General features: G+C 44.8%; 2 protein-coding genes across 9 annotated transcripts in view; both read right to left on the bottom strand.

Moving 5' to 3' along the window:
• Positions 1-59: 59 nt before the first annotated feature.
• Positions 60-3,418, bottom strand: LOC126055292 (uncharacterized). The gene is made up of 5 exons (XM_049843975.2): positions 2,688-3,418; positions 1,781-2,373; positions 1,315-1,707; positions 930-1,070; positions 60-182 (listed from the first exon to the last, which is right to left on the bottom strand). Exons 2-5 carry the CDS (start codon positions 2,363-2,365, stop codon positions 60-62), a joined length of 1,242 nt encoding a protein of 413 aa, XP_049699932.2. The 5' UTR covers positions 2,366-2,373; positions 2,688-3,418.
• Positions 3,419-7,043: 3,625 nt separating this feature from the next.
• Positions 7,044-19,309, bottom strand: part of LOC110380414 (cilia- and flagella-associated protein 410) — a 35,214-nt gene continuing 22,948 nt past the window's right edge. The window contains exons 2-12 of one of the 8 annotated variants that reach the window (XM_064041967.1): positions 18,135-18,200; positions 13,855-14,022; positions 13,273-13,345; positions 13,127-13,192; positions 12,067-12,162; positions 10,431-10,493; positions 9,506-9,601; positions 9,119-9,175; positions 8,807-8,904; positions 8,178-8,372; positions 7,044-7,719 (exon numbers count right to left, since the gene is read on the bottom strand). In XM_064041967.1, coding sequence (XP_063898037.1) covers positions 7,686-7,719; positions 8,178-8,372; positions 8,807-8,904; positions 9,119-9,175; positions 9,506-9,601; positions 10,431-10,493; positions 12,067-12,162; positions 13,127-13,192; positions 13,273-13,345; positions 13,855-14,022; positions 18,135-18,200 — 1,012 coding nt within the window. In that variant the 3' untranslated portion in view covers positions 7,044-7,685. Of the gene's footprint in view, positions 7,720-8,177; positions 8,373-8,806; positions 8,905-9,118; positions 9,176-9,505; positions 9,602-10,430; positions 10,494-12,066; positions 12,166-13,126; positions 13,193-13,272; positions 13,346-13,854; positions 14,023-18,134; positions 18,201-19,309 lie in introns of all 8 variants that reach the window. The other 7 variants (XM_064041966.1, XM_064041968.1, XM_064041971.1 and 4 more) reach the window with 7 other exon arrangements.

The raw sequence follows: 19,309 nt of genomic DNA, 5'->3' as shown, positions 1-19,309 counted from the left end.
AGGACCTCTCCATTCTCCATCTCTCTCCCGTGGGTGTCGTCAGACGCGACTAAGGGAACCTAAAGGCTAGTGCATAACATCTGCACTTTGGGCCACCCGCACGGTGACGAGTCATCAATCACCTCAAAAGCATTCTCCATGGTGTCAGCAGGCGGCCGACCAAAAAACTCATGCCAAAACTCCTGCAGCATGATGAGAGTAAATTATATGAGTGATAGGGCTAGGGCTTACCCAACAAGCGACGCGCAGCAGCAAGTTGTCGCAACAAAACGGGCGGGTGCGACGTAAGATGTGAGATTACGGCAGAGAGAAGAGTATGGAAGAAGAAAACATGCTGCCCCGACCCCAAATAAAATTGGGATAAGGGCAGGAGGATGATGACCTATATGCCGGCGGACGTCGAAAGAAGAATTGCGAATTTTATCGGTCCTTTAACTCACTGCACGACGCCTAATTATTGGAATAGCAATTTTATATAGTAGGTGTATATTGCAAAGGCGTCAGGTCAGACCGTAGATACCATTCAATGGTGTCAACTGTTAATGTTCACATTCAGGGTTGACTGCTTGCACATCGTATGTATACCTGCCTAGGTAATTCAACTGCAGCACTATCGTTTGTGTGGCAGCTTCGAGAATTAGATCTCCTCTTAGCTGAATTACGGCGCACCACTGCTGCACGCACGCTTTTTTCATAGGAGATCAGATTAGCGATAGATTAGCGACAGACCTATAGCGATTAGCTACAAATGAAACAGGGATTTGAGGCAAGGAAAGGCAGGATAAATTTAGAAGTATGATATAATAGAATAATAGTAATAAGATAGCAGTAGTGTGTGTCGCTAGACGCAGGCGGTCTCGGGGTAGCAGAAGATCTGCGCGGCGAGGTAGTGCGTGAGTGCTCGCCAGTAGCCGCGACACAACGCGCACAGCGAGCCGCGCCCCGCCGCCCGCCCGCGCCCGCGCCCGCTCGCCGCCCGCCCGCCGCCCGCGCCGCTCCGCCGTCTCCACGCTGCGCGCGCGCCGCGTCGCCGCCGGCAGCGCTTGCAGGCGTTTCGCTTGCGAGTACAACTGAGTCATTATTCCTTACACGTCATGCCCTGCGCACATTGGAACGCCATACCAGGTGGCAGGAGATTAAACATATTTGGCGATGTCCATCCTAGTCTTTGGTAGTAGGCCTAGGGTCTACGAATTTAGGTACATGCCGTTCCAATGTGAGTAGGTACGAAGACCATGGATAACTATATTAATGTTCGAAGTCCTACATGGACAAGTGAAGGGGCCCGCCATGCGCGGCGGGTGGTATGCTCACATGCACGGGGTCGTCGAGGTCGAAGCCGCAGCGCGGGTCGCCGGCGCTGGAGGGCACGCGGGAGTCGGCCTGCAGCACGCTCTCCGTGGCCACGTTGTAGCGCAGCGGCGGGTCGCGCGGCGGGATGTCCAGCGCGCACGCGTGCGTCACCGCGCGCAGCGCCGACAGCCGCGCGCTGCCCGAGCCCGCCCGCGCCGCCAGCGCCGCGCGCTCGGGCTCCGTGGCCACCACCTTGTCCGACACCGACACCGACACCGACGAGGGCGCGGCGCGGCGCGGGGGCGGCGCGCGGGGCGCGGGCGGGGCGGCGGGGGAGCGCGCGCGCGCCGCGAACAGACGGTTCAGCTCGTCTAGCTTGTTCATGATGATCTTGTACGTCTTGCACTCCTCCGTCTGCGGACACACAGGGCAGGCGTGAGGCAGGGCGGCGAGGGGCGCGGGGCAGGGCACAGGAGGTGTGACGCACCCGGTGCTTGTCCTTGCGGCGCTGGTCGCGCGTGCTGCGGCTGGAGGAGGACACGTCGCTGGTGTCGGGCGAGGGCGGGTGCGCGCGGGGCGGGCGCGGGGGGCGCTCGGACAGGCGCTCGCACAGCGCCGCCACGCGGGCTATCTGCGCTTGCTGGTCGAGCAGCGCGCGCTCGCACACGGCGCGGAAGGCGCGCAGCGAGGCGTTGTCGGGCGGCGGCCGCGCCTCGGCCGCGCCGCGCCGCGCCTCGCCCGCGCCGCGCCGCGCCGCCCGCGTCTTGCGGCGCGCGTAGCTGCCGTCCGACAGGCCGGAGTCGTGCGAGAAGCGCTTGGCGTGCGGCGGCGGGCGGCTGCCACTACTGCTCGACGCGCGTGAGGGCGCGGGGAGCGGCGCGGCGGGCGGCGGCGGCGGCTGCTTGCGCCCGAAGCCGCCCGCGTCCACCACGAGCTGGTCGCAGCGCAGCGCGGGCTCGGGGCGCGGGGGCCGCACGGCGCCGCGCATGAACTTGTCGAGGTCGATGATGTCGGGCGGCGCGCCGCCGGCTCGCGACCACGAGCCCGACGACGAGCGCGCCGACAGCGACATGCCGCCGCCTGCAACACACACACACCACTGCACTTGTCACAACACACGAGCTAACTCTGCCGTACCACGTTAGCTAATCCTGGCAGGGTTTACATTGACACAGTCGAACAATAATCAAATCATCACTCCTCTTTATGAAATGATGAAATCATATGATGATGGCTTTCAAGAACTCACCTATTTCATTATAGCTATCAGTGTTAGAATGCGTGACGCCGGCAGCACAGTCAGGCACTCACTACTTACTTGCAGAGTTCATGAGTCGGCCGCGAGCCGCGCGGGCCGGGAGCACGCGAGCACACGCGTGTGTCACGTCACGTACCTGTTCGTTAACCTAGGGAAGCACTAGCTGTAAGAGATGTGTCGCCGAGGGTCGCCGCAGTGGGAGCGAGGTCGCGGCGCGAGGCGTGGCCGTGGCGTGCGAGTGGCGGTGGTGTGGCGCGCGACCAGCATGGCGGCGGTTTGCGCACTCGCGGCTGTCGCCACGTGACATCTGTCAACGCTTTCCACGTTCGAATGTTGCCACCGAAGAGGTTTTACTCTGTCGTCTTCTACTCATGCTATTATGAGGTAGTCTCACACCGTATATGTAGCCGTAGCTTACACAATACAGTTATGTTTCATTTAATCGCTATCTATCCTTATTCGCCACATCAATAACTAAAGACGTTTACTCATTCTTTGATAGTATTCATATTGCATTTATCGTTAAGAAAAAAGTAAGGAGCTACTGTGTAAATACTTAGCCATAAAGTCAGGTAAGACGTCTTGCTAAATCTACCGTGTAAGCAGGAACTACGGTGGGTGGACGAGCAACACCCCAACGGGGATGGCATGTGGTCTGTGTTTAGCAGTCAATGACAATTGACTGATATAATGATGACTAGCTGTTCCACGCGATTTCGACCGCAATCCAGAGAAAACCGTGCCTATATAAAACAGCCCATGTTCAGAGCATTTAGTGTAACTTTCTAACAGTGAAAGAATTATTCAAAACAGTTTAGTTCTTCCGGAACCTATTCGAGTCAAACAATAAAATCTTTCCTTTTTGTATATTAGTATTAGTACTTCTAGCTGTTTCCCGAGGTTTCACCCGCGTCCCGAGGGATTTGTTCATGTGTGTTGTATAAAAAAAAATTTTTTTGGCGTAGATAAAAAGTATCCTATGTTCAGAATATATGTACAAAGTTTCATGATGATCAGTTAAGTAGATTTTGCGTGAAAGCGTAGCAAACAAACGGATTTTCGCATGTATAATATTAGTAGGATTGCTATAGATCAGTGGTTCTTAACCTTTTTGACATGAGGGACCACTTTACTAAAATTTGTCTTGCCGGGGACCACCTCATCGGTTTACCTAAATTAGCACTCATTTCTTTATTATGTATCAAAAAAAATATCTGAATTTTTGGGTCAGTTCTACTCAAAGCTAAACGCATGTCGGCAGTTGTGTGCAAATGCAATTAAAGAAAAACTTGCCTATGTAGTTTCCAATGCGCGAGCGAAGCGAGCGAAATTATTGGACTTAAACCAAATATTACGTAAAATGTAGCCCAAACGTACTTAACTTTTATTTGTTGACAAATGCAAAATAAGGGCATATAGTTTCTGAATACGCGAGCGAAGCGAGCGCGAAAATTTATCGGACTTAAACCAAATATTACGTAAAATGTAGCCCAATTAAACGTACTTAACTTTTGTTTGTTGACAAATGCAAAATAAGGGTATATAGTTTCTGAATACGCGAGCGAAGCGAGCGAAAATTATCGGACTTAAACCAAATATTACGTAAAATTTAGCCCAAACATACTTAACTTTTGTTTGTTGACAAATGCAAAAATAAGGGCATATAGTTTCTGAATACGCGAGCGAAGCGAGCGAAATTTATCGGCCTTCAACCAAATATTACGTAAAATGTAGCCCAAACGTACTTAACTTTTATTTGTTGACAAATGCAAAATAAGGGCATATAGTTTCTGAATACGCGAGCGAAGCGAGCGAAAAATTATCGGACTTAAACCAAATATTACGTAAAATGTAGCCCAATTAAACGTACTTAACTTTTGTTTGTTGACAAATGCAAAAATAAGGGTATATAGTTTCTGAATACGCGAGCGAAGCGAGCGAAAAATTATCGGACTTAAACCAAATATTACGTAAAATTTAGCCCAAACATACTTAACTTTTGTTTGTTGACAAATGCCAAAATATGTATATAGTTTCTGAATACGCGAGCGAAGCGAGCGCGAAATTATCGGCCTTCAACCAAATATTACGTAAAATGTAGCCCAAACGTACTTAACTTTTATTTGTTGACAAATGCAAAAATAAGGGCATATAGTTTCTGAATACGCGAGCGAAGCGAGCGAAAATTTATCGGACTTAAACCAAATATTACGTAAAATGTAGCCCAATTAAACGTACTTAACTTTTGTTTGTTGACAAATGCAAAAATAAGGGTATATAGTTTCTGAATACGCGAGCGAAGCGAGCGCGAAAATTATCGGACTTAAACCAAATATTACGTAAAATTTAGCCCAAACATACTTAACTTTTGTTTGTTGACAAATGCAAAAATAAGGGCATATAGTTTCTGAATACGCGAGCGAAGCGAGCGAAAATTTATCGGCCTTCAACCAAATATTACGTAAAATGTAGCCCAAACGTACTTAACTTTTATTTGTTGACAAATGCAAAAATAAGGGCATATAGTTTCTGAATACGCGAGCGAAGCGAGCGCGAAAATTTATCGGACTTAAACCAAATATTACGTAAAATGTAGCCCAATTAAACGTACTTAACTTTTTGTTTGTTGACAAATGCAAAAATAAGGGTATATAGTTTCTGAATACGCGAGCGAAGCGAGCGCGAAAATTTATCGGACTTAAACCAAATATTACGTAAAATTTAGCCCAAACATACTTAACTTTTTGTTTGTTGACAAATGCCAAAATATGTATACAAGGTGTTGATTTGCATTTGTGCCATAGTTCAGTAGGAAGACATACAATACGTAAATAATCGATTGGAATAACAGTAGATGGGAAATAACTAATATGCACTGCTTTTTTTGTCATTGTAATGTCGTGGTATTTCCAAAGTAATCCAATTTTATGAATGAAATTTATGAGTGATCGTTGCGTATGCTTTGTGTTTGCGTTTGTGTGAGGGCGCAGCACGGTTTTAACGCCAGTAACATACGCGCCAAGTTTAAATAAGGCTAGATGACATTTACGGAATTCCGAAAAAAAATTAAAGAAAAAAAAATACCTACCAATTTTTTTATTGATTTGGGTCGAGAATCACTAGCATAATTACCTCCTTGAGTATGGCACGGATGCAAATCAACAGCTTGTATAGTTTCTGAATACGCGAGCGAAGCGAGCGCGAAATTTTTATCGGCCTTCAACCAAATATTACGTAAAATGTAGCCCAAACGTACTTAACTTTTTATTTGTTGACAAATGCAAAAATAAGGGCATATAGTTTCTGAATACGCGAGCGAAGCGAGCGCGAAAATTTAATTATTTTTTAAGACTCAAAACCAAAATTACGTAAAATGTAGCCCAAACATACATACATTTTCATGAATGGGGGGACTAGGTACGACACACCCGATATATGTACGTCCATGCGAAAACCCCCGCTTGCAATTACAAGTCGATAAAAATTAAGTTAGATAACGTATAGCAACGTCGTCAAAGCTAAGCTTCGCGGACCACTTGGAATGCCTCCAGGGACCACCAGTGGTCCGCGGACCACCGGTTAAGAACCACTGCTATAGATAGAAGTGTAGATGAGCAATAGGTGGCTGCTCTCCTCGTGGTGAAGCCCCGGGCAGCCGGAGTGAGGGCCGCGCGGCTCGGCAAATAAACTGCCAGGTGACAATGATGAGGACCTTTATTAGTTTTGAGATGTTTTCTCCCACTGAGGCTTTTATAACTAGCCTCTTAGAACTTTCCGTACCCAGATAAAAATAATATAGTGTGCTTCAGTCAACCATGGACAGTGTAGTATAGCTTCCAAACACAGACAATGTTTTATATCGGTTCAGTATTTTCGGATGGCACTTCAGGTTTTTGCCAACAAACAAAGCTGAACGTGTTTGGATTATTATATTTTGGCCAAGATATTTGTTATATATATAACATCATCTACTTACTACTGGGGCCCGATTCTCCTAATTTTACTTAAGCAACATACGATTCACGTTCGACTCGGTTCGACTGAGATCCAATCCCGACTCGATTACGATTGAAGCGTATGTGGCACCCCGCTATTTTTTCTTTAAAATAAACGTTTTCATCCTTTTCTGTCATTCTTTAATGAATCATTTTGTCTGCAAATGATTTACGATTGCAAAATGATTGTACAGCAAACTACCGTATAGACCAAAATCACCGAAATAGCAAACCAATCAAATGTCAATCGAATACGATTGGTCTTTTATTAGTAGCAGAATGCCCGATATGGTTAAAACTGCTATTGCGATTCGATTTCTATTCGATTTTGACATTATTAACTTAGGAGAATCGGGCCCCAGGACATACTTACGCCAATATTAAATTATATTCGTAAAATACTCTGAGAGCTACAATCGGTGCGAGCCACCACAACTTCACCGCAGTGTCACCGGGTGCTGTTAACTTGAGCAGTGAGAGTAAATAAAACATCGTCATTGTTACGGCAAGTTAATTTATTACAATACTATTAATTACGAGTACATTACTTATTAATTTGCTCCTCACTGCCGCCCACGCACACATACACTCACACTACCGTCGGGTAGGCAGGAACATTACACACTGTCGTAAAATTATGTTTGAGCACATATTTTTAGAGCTTATTTGCGCTAAGTCTTAAGTATTCGAAGTATGGGAGCTCATAAAATAGGCGCTCAAACGGCAAGTCGCTTTGTTCATCGTTACTATGTGATTCAGTACATTTAACGTTTGTTCACGTTTGGGATTCTGTACGAATTCATTTTCGTCCTACGTTACAATTAATTTGATTATAAAATAATAAGACACTTAAGCTAGATCGGTTCCTAGTTTGACTATAGAACCGAGGGACGTCGAGACAGACTGAAATCTTAAAGTTCCAGAAAGTTGATCATGTAACCGAGGCTAGTAGCGTAGGTACGCGTGTATTGTCGAGTATGTGTGTCGGCGCGGGCGGCCTCACTATGTACAACAGTTCATTCGCGTGTCGCACTGCACGCGTGGCGCGGCCGAGGCGTGGCGCACGTGTGACCGTGGCGCGGGCGTGGCGTGGCGCACGCTGACTAGAGAGTGGTGACGTCACCGCGCGCGGCGCTGCGTCACTGGCTGTTGGCCAACTCGTCCATGCGACATCTGAAACGTAAGTTATATTACAACTTTATCACAATAACGTTATACAAGGTGACCAGAGGAGTGATAGTCCAAACAAAAAAAATATCTGTATACACTCCGTTTGAGTAGACATTTATTAAACGTAAACAATTTTGACGGGACTTTTAGGGGAGAAAAAGACTCGGTTTTAAAAATAGAATCTAGCTAAAAAATCTATGTACCTAAATACAATAATAAAAATTATCCAAATTGAGTCCTTATTTTCAGCAGTAGTTTATTTTGCATTCGTGTCACATTGTCAAAATTGTCAACCTTTACTTAAGGCGCTACTCAACCGGAGTATAGCAATATGTCACGGAATGTCGTTCAGGTCGATGACCTTTGCGTGAACACCTTGAACACCGTGAACTCCTAAGGCAACTGTTTGTTGTTGCGTGGGCTAGATCTGTGGACTGTTGTAAGGGGTAGTTGGTTGTCACCTGACGGCCATCTCAGCGACCTCGAGGCTGGGGTAGTCGAGCTCCTTGACGAGGCAGAGCACGGCGGAGAGCAGGTTGGAGTTGCGCGCGACGGGGCGGCGCGTGAAGCCGCGGTGCTCCGCCATCACGGCCGACGGGTACTCCCACTCCCGCGCCGCGCTCGGCTGCGTCAGCGACTCCGACCTGCAAGCCCATCTGCCATGTGAGGGGGACATGACGAGACGTCAATACATAGTACATATTTGCTCATTCTATTCACGACGCAACCTAAGAATTTTGAAGACCTCCTCAAATATCACATATTCTTCTATCACATACTACATACATACACTATCACATATCTAACCAAAGGGTATCAGGTTGCCCGGGTAACTGGGTTGAAGGGGTCAGATAGGGCAGTCGCTCCTTGTAAAGCACTGGTACTCAGCTACTTTCGGTGAGACTGGAAGCCGACCCCAACATAGTTGGGAAAAAGGCTCGGAGGATGATTCTTCACCTTCCCAACTCAAAACCATTCAGGAGAGACGTACTATAAGTGTTTCCCTTTTCCTTCAATGTGTATTAAAAAAAACTGTACTTTACAATAATATTACTCGTATTAGGTAATTTTTTGAAAGAAGGTGTCTGACCTGTCGGGTCGCTCGTAGTAGGGCTCCGGACAGGGCGGCGACGCGACGCCGCTGGCGGCCGGGTACCGACACTCGCCGTTAGACGAGTACGAGTACTCCTGTACAACACAACCACAGTTTACTTCAAACCCCTTTGGATATAACAACAATAGGTAAATCTCATGAAAATCTGCACCTATTCGGTAAGACCAGTGTCATAACAAGACACGTAAGTAATTCTTTTTAGTCATGGTTTGGAAGAGATTTTAATTTGAACCGTGATTATCGTAAGACACACGAAGCTCAATTAGTGTGTGAGTGAGTTGCACTCACCTTGACACTCTGCGCGGACAGCGAGTGCCGCAGCGAGCCGGCGTCCGGCGAGCGCGCCTGCAACACACACGTGTCATACACAACACACGACACTGAGTGTGTACTCAATTAATGCAAACACGAGACACACTTTACTGAATGTGTGTGAGTATGTGAGTGAGTATGGGTTACAGTGTGAGTGAGTATGTAAGTGAGTTCGGTGTAAGTAAGTTTAGGAGTGTGTAAGTGAGTTTGGGTGAGTATGTGAGTGAGTTTGGGTGAGTGTATGAGTGGGTTTGGGTGAGTGTATGAGTGGGTTCGGGTGAGTGTGTAAGTGAGTTTGGATGAGGGTGAGAGTGAGTTTGGGTGAATATGTCGATGAGTGGGTGCGGGTGTTAGTGCACGTACCTCGATGTGCGAGCGCGTCATGGCGGGATGGTCGTAGCGCTCGTCGGCGTCGGGCGACGCGGCGGGGGGGGCGCGCCGCGGGGGCGAGCGCGGACACTGAACACACACATACACGCTTACTACAGTACCACTAGATGGTGTACATAGCAAGTGCTAAACCAAACCCGAGCTAATAGGGTAGTTTCCTAAAAAATAATAATTAGTCCGTCTTGTAGATTGTCCAAAATTAAGCGATACGTATTTTTTCTTTTTTAAATTGGATCAGAACTTGTTAAGATATAGCGTGTTAAAGTTGAGTGTGACGTCACAAGTTGCTACAATTTTCAGGAGACTGTGACGTAAAAGGCCCCCACTCCTAATTTTTGAAGTGTATTATCTTTGTCATTTTATGTTTAATTAAAAAAAGAAAAAATACGTATCCAATATTTTTTGATTATCTAAAAAGCGGACTAAATATTATTTCATTATTTCGACCCTGGAAACTACCCTATTGCTCGAAAGCTGAATCAAATGTGCCAATTAAAATAAACGTGTTGCAAAAAAATTTACTAATACTAATGATCTATATCTGACATAATTTATAATTTAAGTTTGAGTCAATCTAAAATCTCTGTTACAGACGCCAGCAAGACAATCTCCCAAAACCTGTCACATAGTACCAATCGAACATTATCATCATCATCATCTCCCGAGACTTCCCAATTAAGGTCCCCTAGTCTTTGGGGTTGGCTTCCAGTCGAACATAACTTTCCACTATTGTTAACAATAGTTAACATTAACCTTCCACTATGTGTTAAGGTTGAAAATCTATGTATAGTAGGACAGATTGAGGTAGGTTGACGTGCTGTCGGCTATACATGAAGTCGTATGATATCAAGCGAGTGCATCAATATAAAGATGTGCAGAATCGGCAGTAGAGTCTGACCTGTGCGTCTGGGCGCGCGCAGTCCGGCGGCGCGTCGCCGCCCGCGTCCGAGCTGTCGCTGCCCTGCGAGCGTCCGCACGAGGGTTAGTTACACACACACACACACACATATACACACATTAGGTTTAAGTAGTTATTGTACGTAATATACCTATATTGTTTTACGGGATGAATTTTACGTGACTACAAAAATTCAAATTTCATCTGGAAGAAATAAAATTCACCCTGTATAATTACATAACCAAATTAACTCTCATCAAACATAGTTAAAATTAACATTTCATATGATAAATAGAAAGCGACATACCGAATATTAACAAATACTACATATTGCGATAAGCATCGGTTCTCACGATGTGTCACGATCAGCTGACAGTGACAGCACTTGTCATATTATGTAGTCATTACTCTTATGTACTACGATAACAATCATTATCATCTCAATTCTTGAAATTTTATACTATCAATACAGTGAGATTTGATAACTTATCCAGATCAACAGATTTTGAAGACGATGACATTACTGTTCGTTATACATCTCATCAGTTTCATTCAGCTGAACATTGCGATAAGACAACTCGACATTCCGACACGTGGTTAAGACAAAACTACAGAGAACATTAATTAATTAGTCACACGAAACTATAATGCAACATTAAGTTAAGGCGAAAATCACTCAAACAGAAGTGTGTGTGAGTGAGGCTCTCAACGCACACTATAGAACACTAGGGTTAAGAGGAAAATAGAGGTACTTAAATGTGTCTTAAAGTTTGTAACGAAGCGTCCTCCACACTAGTCGCCAAGGTATTCCGTAAAGTGGAGCCAATGAAGAAGAAATAAGGGTTGCTACACACTTAAGCGGGCCGACATTATCGGTTCGGCAGTATTTGTCGAACAACAAAGCCGACACGAAGCAATTATTACATTTGTTCGGCTTGTGCCGATCGAGAACTACCTTGATCGCTCAAAGCCGAATGGCATGCGGTGACTGTTGCAGTTCTTGAGATTCGGCCGAGCGCATTGTGATTCCCGAGCATTCGTCTTCATATATTCGGTTTTGTCGCCCAGATGTGCTGAATAATGCCGGCTCGCTTATTTGTATAGCAACCCCAAGGCCGTATACAGAAAGAAAGCTGGAAGACGCTGGAAACTTATAAGCGCTTGCCGGCGCGTACGTCCATATATCCCTACTAATATTATAATCCCTACTAATATTATAAATGCGAAAGTAACTCTGTCTGTCTGTCTTTCTGTCTGTCTGTCTTTTCTTCACGCCTAAACTACTGAACCGATTTGTGTGAAATTTGGTACAGACATAATTTGGAACTTGAGAAAGGACATAGGATAGTTTTTATTACAAAGAAATATACAAATAAAAAATAAAATTTATTCCGGACATATAGCGCCATCTGTTGGTCTAACCGAAAATCTGCAGAAAGTCACCATTCCGCGCGAACGAAGTCGCGGGCAAAAGCTAGTTTTATTATAAATTGCAGCTTCTTCCAGCTTTCTTTCTGTATACGGCCTAAGAGGCAGAGCAAGCCAAAGTTTCCGTGCACACTCTCCTATTCCCTTAACCTTTGCCAACCTCGCGAGTAGTGTGGAAGAGGTGTCCTGTAGACACTGGGGTACTAACCTCATGCCGGGGGCGGCGCGAGTAGTGCGCGAACTGGTCGGGCGAGCGCTCGGGGCTGGACTCGCACGAGCGCTGCCGGTACCCGCCGTAGCTCTCCTGCTGCAACACCAAGCACTCATCATCATCTCTCGAGCCTCTTGACAACTGACCTCCTCACCCCAGTTACCCGGGCAATCCAATACCCCTTGGTTAGGCTGGTGTCAGCCTTAAAGGCTTCTGACTACCCGTAACGACTGTCAAGGATGTTCAATATCCGCGAACAGCCAGGTCCATAGCTCAATACTGTCGAGCCACGTACAGATCACGCGTGCGAGCTCCCACCTCGCGGAAAGTATGCACCCTTACAACGGGTATAATATATTCTTGTATTTGCCGTATTCTTCTATGTGCTGTTACATATGTGCCGTATGTGCCCTTTCTATCAATTTAGCAGCCCGGCATCGTATATGCCTGACGAGGCAATGCCAGGCCAGGAACTGTACTATTTTGGATCTATCAACATTTGAAGGATCTTTCCGGTAAATATAGGTATACATTAGTGATTACCAATGAATTAAAAGGGAAAGGTTCTAGGCCTTTAACTCCAATATTAAAAACACAAGTGACCTTTCCAGTGGGTATTGTTTTACCAGAGAACTGGATTGCGGAAGTTAAATTGGATTATAAATAAATAAATCGTATACTGTATAATATGTCAACTACAATATGTTACTAGACTTGACAAGAGCAACAAATCTATGAAGGGGTCTAGTAATGCTGCGGGATTGTTCGAAAGAGCCGCGACCCTGGTGTATAAAAGGCCTACCTACGAAGGAACATGATGGGTTTTAGTTAGTAAAAGTCTGACACTCCCTCACGCTAACCCACAGCGGGAGGGGTCATTTGATGAATTCCCATCACAAAAATAATGGGTTAGCAGCGGTGAGGGAGTGTCTTACTGGCTCTTATTGACTAAAACCCATCATGTTCTTTCGTAGGCCTTTATGTACCAGCGCCGCGGTAACTCTTTTGAACAATCACGCAGCCCGATAGGCTTCGCCCTGCTGGGTAGTGGTCTCACCTGCTGTGGGTATCCTTCATCATCGGAGTCGGGTATGTGTATGCCGCGCCGCATCGCCTCCTGCACCTGCACACACACACGCACACGTCACGTACTGTACACACATAGACACTCATAGTAGCTCACTCACACAGACTCGCGCTCACCTCGTCGGGCTGCACGGGCACGTTGTCCAGCTTCTCCAGGTTGGGCAGATTCCGTAGTACTGTCATCCTGTACCTGGAACACAAAGTGTGACTACTAACTACACCTACACTGACACAAATACTTGTGGTATACACCATGGGTTTTAGGGTATCTGATGGAAGCTATGCGGGGCTTCGTAGATCCTGAGAGAAATAGCACTTATGATGGCGAACAAGACCGATTATGATCACCGCGGCTATTCTCATATAAGGAGATCAGCCAGCTGCGCAGTATACGTATATGATATTATAAGTATGTTAGTATATAAGGTATATATCTATGGGCCAATGCAGCCTGACAATAAAGAGATTTGATTCGATAAGTGCACGAGCATTTGTGCAGGCAGGTGCTCTCTCTATTTCTGAGATAAATTACAAGCAGAATCAACATTAACGTAGTCTCCGATGCGTGGGTGTATCAATCGCCAACTTCCAGGCTCCGGTCTGTTTTGTGAAAGTTTCTGAAACCCGCATAGCTCGACCTAAGAATCGAACCTGAGACAACTAGGCCACTTAGAGTATGCGAAGAACTGGATTACTGACTGTGGGTGCGAGGTGCAGGGGTTCTCGTCGAGCCACAGGCTGGTGAGGTCGGGCAGGTGGCGCAGGTGCCGGATCTCGTGCAGGTCGCTGATCTCGTTCTTGCGCACGTACAGCTCGCGCAGCCGCCGGCAGCCCGCGAAGTCGCCCAGGGTGCGGATCTTGTTTATACTGGAATTTAAACAAATTACATTATTGCATCTTGTCAAATAACCTCATGGATAGCGTTAAATGCAGTTGGCTATAATCTTGCGAAGCAGTACGCCCAAAAGGGCAGAAAGTTTTTTAAGTATTTAAAAAAGTCTGCTGCATATTCATTGAGGTGTATGTACAGCTAAGAGAACACTCGCATGTAACTCAATCTCTCACAGAAGGCTCATTTCTCTGTACAAGGCCGGCGCGACGCAACCCGACACTACCTTCCTGCGGGATCACAAACCTCTAACCTTCGCTCTAATCAGAAACCAACCTTAATTACAAACTAATAAAATTGATAATACGTTGTAATTCAAATGTTGAAAGTGCAACGGTAGTGCGTTCGTGATTGGTCAACGCGGCGATGGCGGCGCGTGATTGGGCAACGCTGGTCGCGGCACGCTCTGATTGGCTGCGTCCTTGCCGCGGCCGCGCTGCGGAAGTGTTTACATCGGCAGCGGTGCGGCGGTCGGACGGATGCTGATCATTGTGCATTGTTTCACACAATGAGGTGTTAACTGTTGCTTCGCATTTCACTAATCGCCGTGACCGTGAGTAGTGCCTGCGAGTGCTACTTCTCGTCAATTAACTATTGTGTACTTCGGATGGAGTTCTTCATGGCATTTTCGATATGAATTCATTGGCTTGTAAACAGCGTCGCTACGGAAAAGTATAATGTCCCGAACGTTAGAGACTCTCCAAGTATTTCCATCTGTCTTTCTTTTAATTTCTCCCTTTTTGCTGTCGAGTAAGATCTTTTGACTAGATGTTTGGTACTATGCTATATGGCTATATACATACACAATACACAGTAAGGTATGAAATGCTATCAACGTGCATGCGTAGTAGATACGTTCGCTACGCGTGGTTGATGCACGCACTGCAGCTGTCTACTGCAGTATCAGTGTCACATCTCTCTGAGAAACTCTCGCACTACATACTTGGGTAGCATGCAGGCACCTACTCACCTTAGTACGTACTCTACCACAGTTCATGCTAACAATTGCTGCTTGAAGAAAACTGGTCAAAGGACCACCCTTAAGTACTCACGTAAGTAAGAACATGACGTGCTCGATGAGCAGTTTTCATTTCCGAACATGACTATCTAAAAACTTCTTTCGAAGCTTCGAGCTCTTCACGCGGTCGTACTTGTAAATATACCGGAGATTGAATATTTTGTTATCGAGCATGTATATGTATGTATGTAATACAGGGAAATAAAATATGGAAATGGAATAAACAGTGAGTAAAGTACTCCGCAAAAAATGCGACAGTACGAAATCCTTTCCATAATGTATGAAAGGATCGCTACTTCGAGTAAACAAAAGCTCGCCATTAGCAATAAAAGTGACACGTAATGTGTCAGCTGAGGGCGGCGCTGCCGGCAGTAACGAGCAACCAGACAATATCGAAAACGACCAGACGGTCTATACATGTGTATGTACTACAGCAGATATCAGACGGGTCATGACCTCTCACAGGTGCAGGGAAAGGGAAACCATTAGCAGCTACACACAAATTAATTAAAATACTGCACCTTCGCCGACAGTTTAATACTAACGAATAGTTTCCATCTAATGGAACAGACATTGTTAAGTTCAATGCTCTCTTACATTCCAATACAAATTGTTTCAATACTCTCGTACGATACTAAAAAATGATCCAAACATTATCTGTGAGCTTGAAGTAGTTGCACAAAAGCCTTTACTCGTACTAATCTTGTGAGCCGTTTGTCATTGAGCTGGACATGACAATGCGATTGTAGTGGTATAAGTTATAAAGGCAATTACGGGAGTGCAGACAGTCAGTAATAGGATAGCATCGCAACGTCCGGCAGACGGGTCACGAACCCGACGGACGGGCCCACTGAGCACGAAGGATAAAAACGGACAGACAGAAGGACTAATATAATGTGTCTCAAATTCATTCCATTAAAGATAATTGAATAATAAAGCCCGCTATTTAGGCCACTAATGCTTTTGGTCATGAATATCTCTTGCCTGACATTTCGAAAGTTACCTTTGATCTGAAACACAAGGAGCATCTTCTAAAGAGACATGCGTGGCTTTCGGTCAGGTTATTATCGGGGATTGTTATTACAATGTCATCATTCTTACCCTCATGCATTGTCGTCTATCTATTGGTGTGAGACTGATTTTATTTCAGAGTGGTCCTTCTGTAGTTCTTGCAGTGTGTGCAGTAGTAAAGTTATTGGATTACAGTTTGCTCAAGAAATTAGTTTACTTAGAGTGATATTGATGATGGATCTGCGGGCGCATCTGTACACAATAGCTGTATAGTGCACAGGTGCGGGAGAGAATATCGTTCCAACTTTATGACTTAAACTACTTTGGTTGTAGCAAAGGGACATTGAAAGAGCTTTTAGTTTGAAACGAAGAGCTTTTATTAAAGTTGAGTCTTTCTGCGACAATATTGTGTTTCTGGTCCTGATTCATTTATTGAAGCATCTTATGCAATTTTTATGACATGGATGTTTATTGTACTTAGTATCACAGGACAATAAAATTGGAAGCAGCTATGAAACTCTTCTCATTAAGTAATTAATCGTTTTTGTATCGTTTGATTTAGTTACCGTTCACCTATCCATTTACATCAGTCATGTCAGCTAGTGCGTGCGAGTTGACGAGTGTCAGTGCTCGCTCGTAAAGTACGACTGATTGGGCAGCTGACGCTAATCACCGCATTACGCAGCACTTTCCCGCCAAGCTGTCCACTGTCCAGTCTAGACGCATCAACGTCGTCTTCACTGACGGATTAACGACTGCCGGTGCCTCGTTCATTGCACTCCGTTCCGTACAAGGGATTGTTTGCAACATTATACTCAACACCTTTTAAGGCCCAGACAAGTTCTTTTGTTTGGTGAAACAGTTAAATCGATTGAGTCATGCTAGGGTAGGTCATCATCTCCCGAGCCTTTTCCCAACTCTGTTGTGGTCGGCTTCCAGTCTTCGTGACGGTGTCTTTGATTCATAAGTGTACGGGAAGAAGTTGAATGAACAACAGACAAGACCAATAGCTCAAACATTAATATGTCTAACAAAATAAGTCAAACAGTATAGCATGGTGCCGTGTCTGCGGGCGGCGTGTGGCGAATCAATCACGTTACTGCGATTTGCGTGACCGACACATCACGCCGCAAGTCGTTGAAAACCAATGCTTGCACAGGTGATGGTGCTGTACTAATGTTTGGACTTTTCACTTTTATGTACTGTTCCTAACATCCAATTTGAATGATGCTCAACTTTCGGCAAATCTACGAAAACAGATACCGTTCATTATTTGTGATGACTTTGCGATGTGTGTATTTGCGTGGCAGACAACAGACCAAGAAATAGGTATGATTAACAAATCTGAACAGAATAAAGTGCAAACCACCGGTAAATTCAATTTCACTCTAGTATAAACCGTTGAATTGTAAAGAGAAGTATTTGTTCAGCAAAGTGTTTAGATTTTCTATTCAAGGTTTCAATTTGAATTCAATATAAAATTGAAAACACTTGTATCGAACATATAAATAGGCCGACCTTGTCGTGGTCATTTATCAAAAGAAAACAATAGAGCTCGTACATACAGATCAATCAATAAAACTTTACTTACTCCTGAGAATAATAGTTTGTTTGATATTAATGATCGGCTGAAGGACGGCTCTGACGGTAGTGCCTACACAATGCCTGAATACTTTAACATGAGGAGGTACGATAGATACAGCTATTAAAATATAGATTAGTAACAGTAGAGTACTTGCTTTCTTAACTGCCACAAAATATGTTATACCACAAACTGTAGTATAAGTACAGAAGTCATTACAAAGAACGCGAATACCGCAAACTTCATGGCGTACAATGAATGGAATTGATGGGATTGCTTTGTTGTGGAATAACCTATGATAGAGCAACAAAGAGTCGAGTTTGCGGTGGAAGAATTGTTCCTTTCTGATTTTTCTTTTATATTAGAAGCTGTCGTTACAATTCCATGTCAGAGGCTGTCTATAGTCGACAATACTCTGACTTTATGGCTTGTAAGGTATGCCGAGTATGCGGTACATACGATAGGGAGTAAGAGTGTACCTGAGTGCGAGTACTTCAACGTTGGGCATCCTCCGCAGCAGGCTCACGTCTCCCAGCTCTGCACCCCTGCAACAAACATAACACCAGCATTACAAGAAGTCCAATAACATCTATATGTAACAGTACAGTATGCAATTGGTCCTACGTCGTCCCTCTAAGATCGACAGGTGTTAATTTAGTACCTAAGGTATATTTCAAAGTTAAAGACGCAGGTATGCAAATGATGTTTATTACTTGGATGACTTGTGTGACGGTTTGGTTCGGGGCAACGGAACAGATGACATTGGCAAATGTCAACACAACTCGTTTCATATACAAAGAACATGATCCGTTTGGGCCCGTTTCCACGCTTCGACAACACTGTTACCGAATTGTTTAATAAACCAAATATTACCACAACTTCAAGTTATTCACATGAAATAAGAAACCATCCTGAGATAGGAATCAGGAAATTGCAGAACTTTTCGAAAACAGTTCAGAGATTTCACAACTCAACAGCAGTGATGTTAAATATCTCATTGGAGATTCTTCTCAACAAATGTTTCAACAATATCGTGTCAAACTAAGAAGCTATGAAAATGCCAACAAAAACAGTAAAATTCCCACACATCGAGCGCGGACCTTCACGAGCTATGTTAATGACCGCGCGACTGGGCCGGTCGGGGCTCTTCACATAAATCCTACCCGCTCTGAAATAACGAAGGAGTTAACTCGCGGGAATTTCATATTTTTGGAGCTTGACCTAATTCTACTCAACCAACAACTATGAAAAACTGCTGAGTCGGCTTTGAAATTTTAAACCTACGACACGAGAGATAAAACTGCTTTTAGCAAAATCAGAAAGAGTTTAACTTATTAACATAATATTTAATTCCATTGTCTATGTAGGCGTCATTTGCACATTGTCTTCAGTCGCAAATCTTTTGTTGGAATAAATAAATACGTTTATTATTACATAACATAACAGCATTTGAATCAATCACAACTTTATGTACACAACGCCATACATTTGTCTCTTAAAGTTGCGTTTCTTTTGACAATTTCGATTGTTTTAAATCTTTAAAATGCAAACAATCATCAGTTGACGACATCGATACCATGACGTTAAGAGCGGTACACACTTCTTCTTCTTAGCGTTTATCCCGTCTTGTGACGGGGCCCGCTTTCCGAATCTG

Source organism: Helicoverpa armigera, chromosome 27 (genome assembly GCF_030705265.1).
Source record: "Helicoverpa armigera isolate CAAS_96S chromosome 27, ASM3070526v1, whole genome shotgun sequence".
Taxonomy (NCBI): Eukaryota; Metazoa; Arthropoda; class Insecta; order Lepidoptera; family Noctuidae; genus Helicoverpa; species Helicoverpa armigera.
This window is presented reverse-complemented; position numbering and strand designations above follow the sequence as displayed.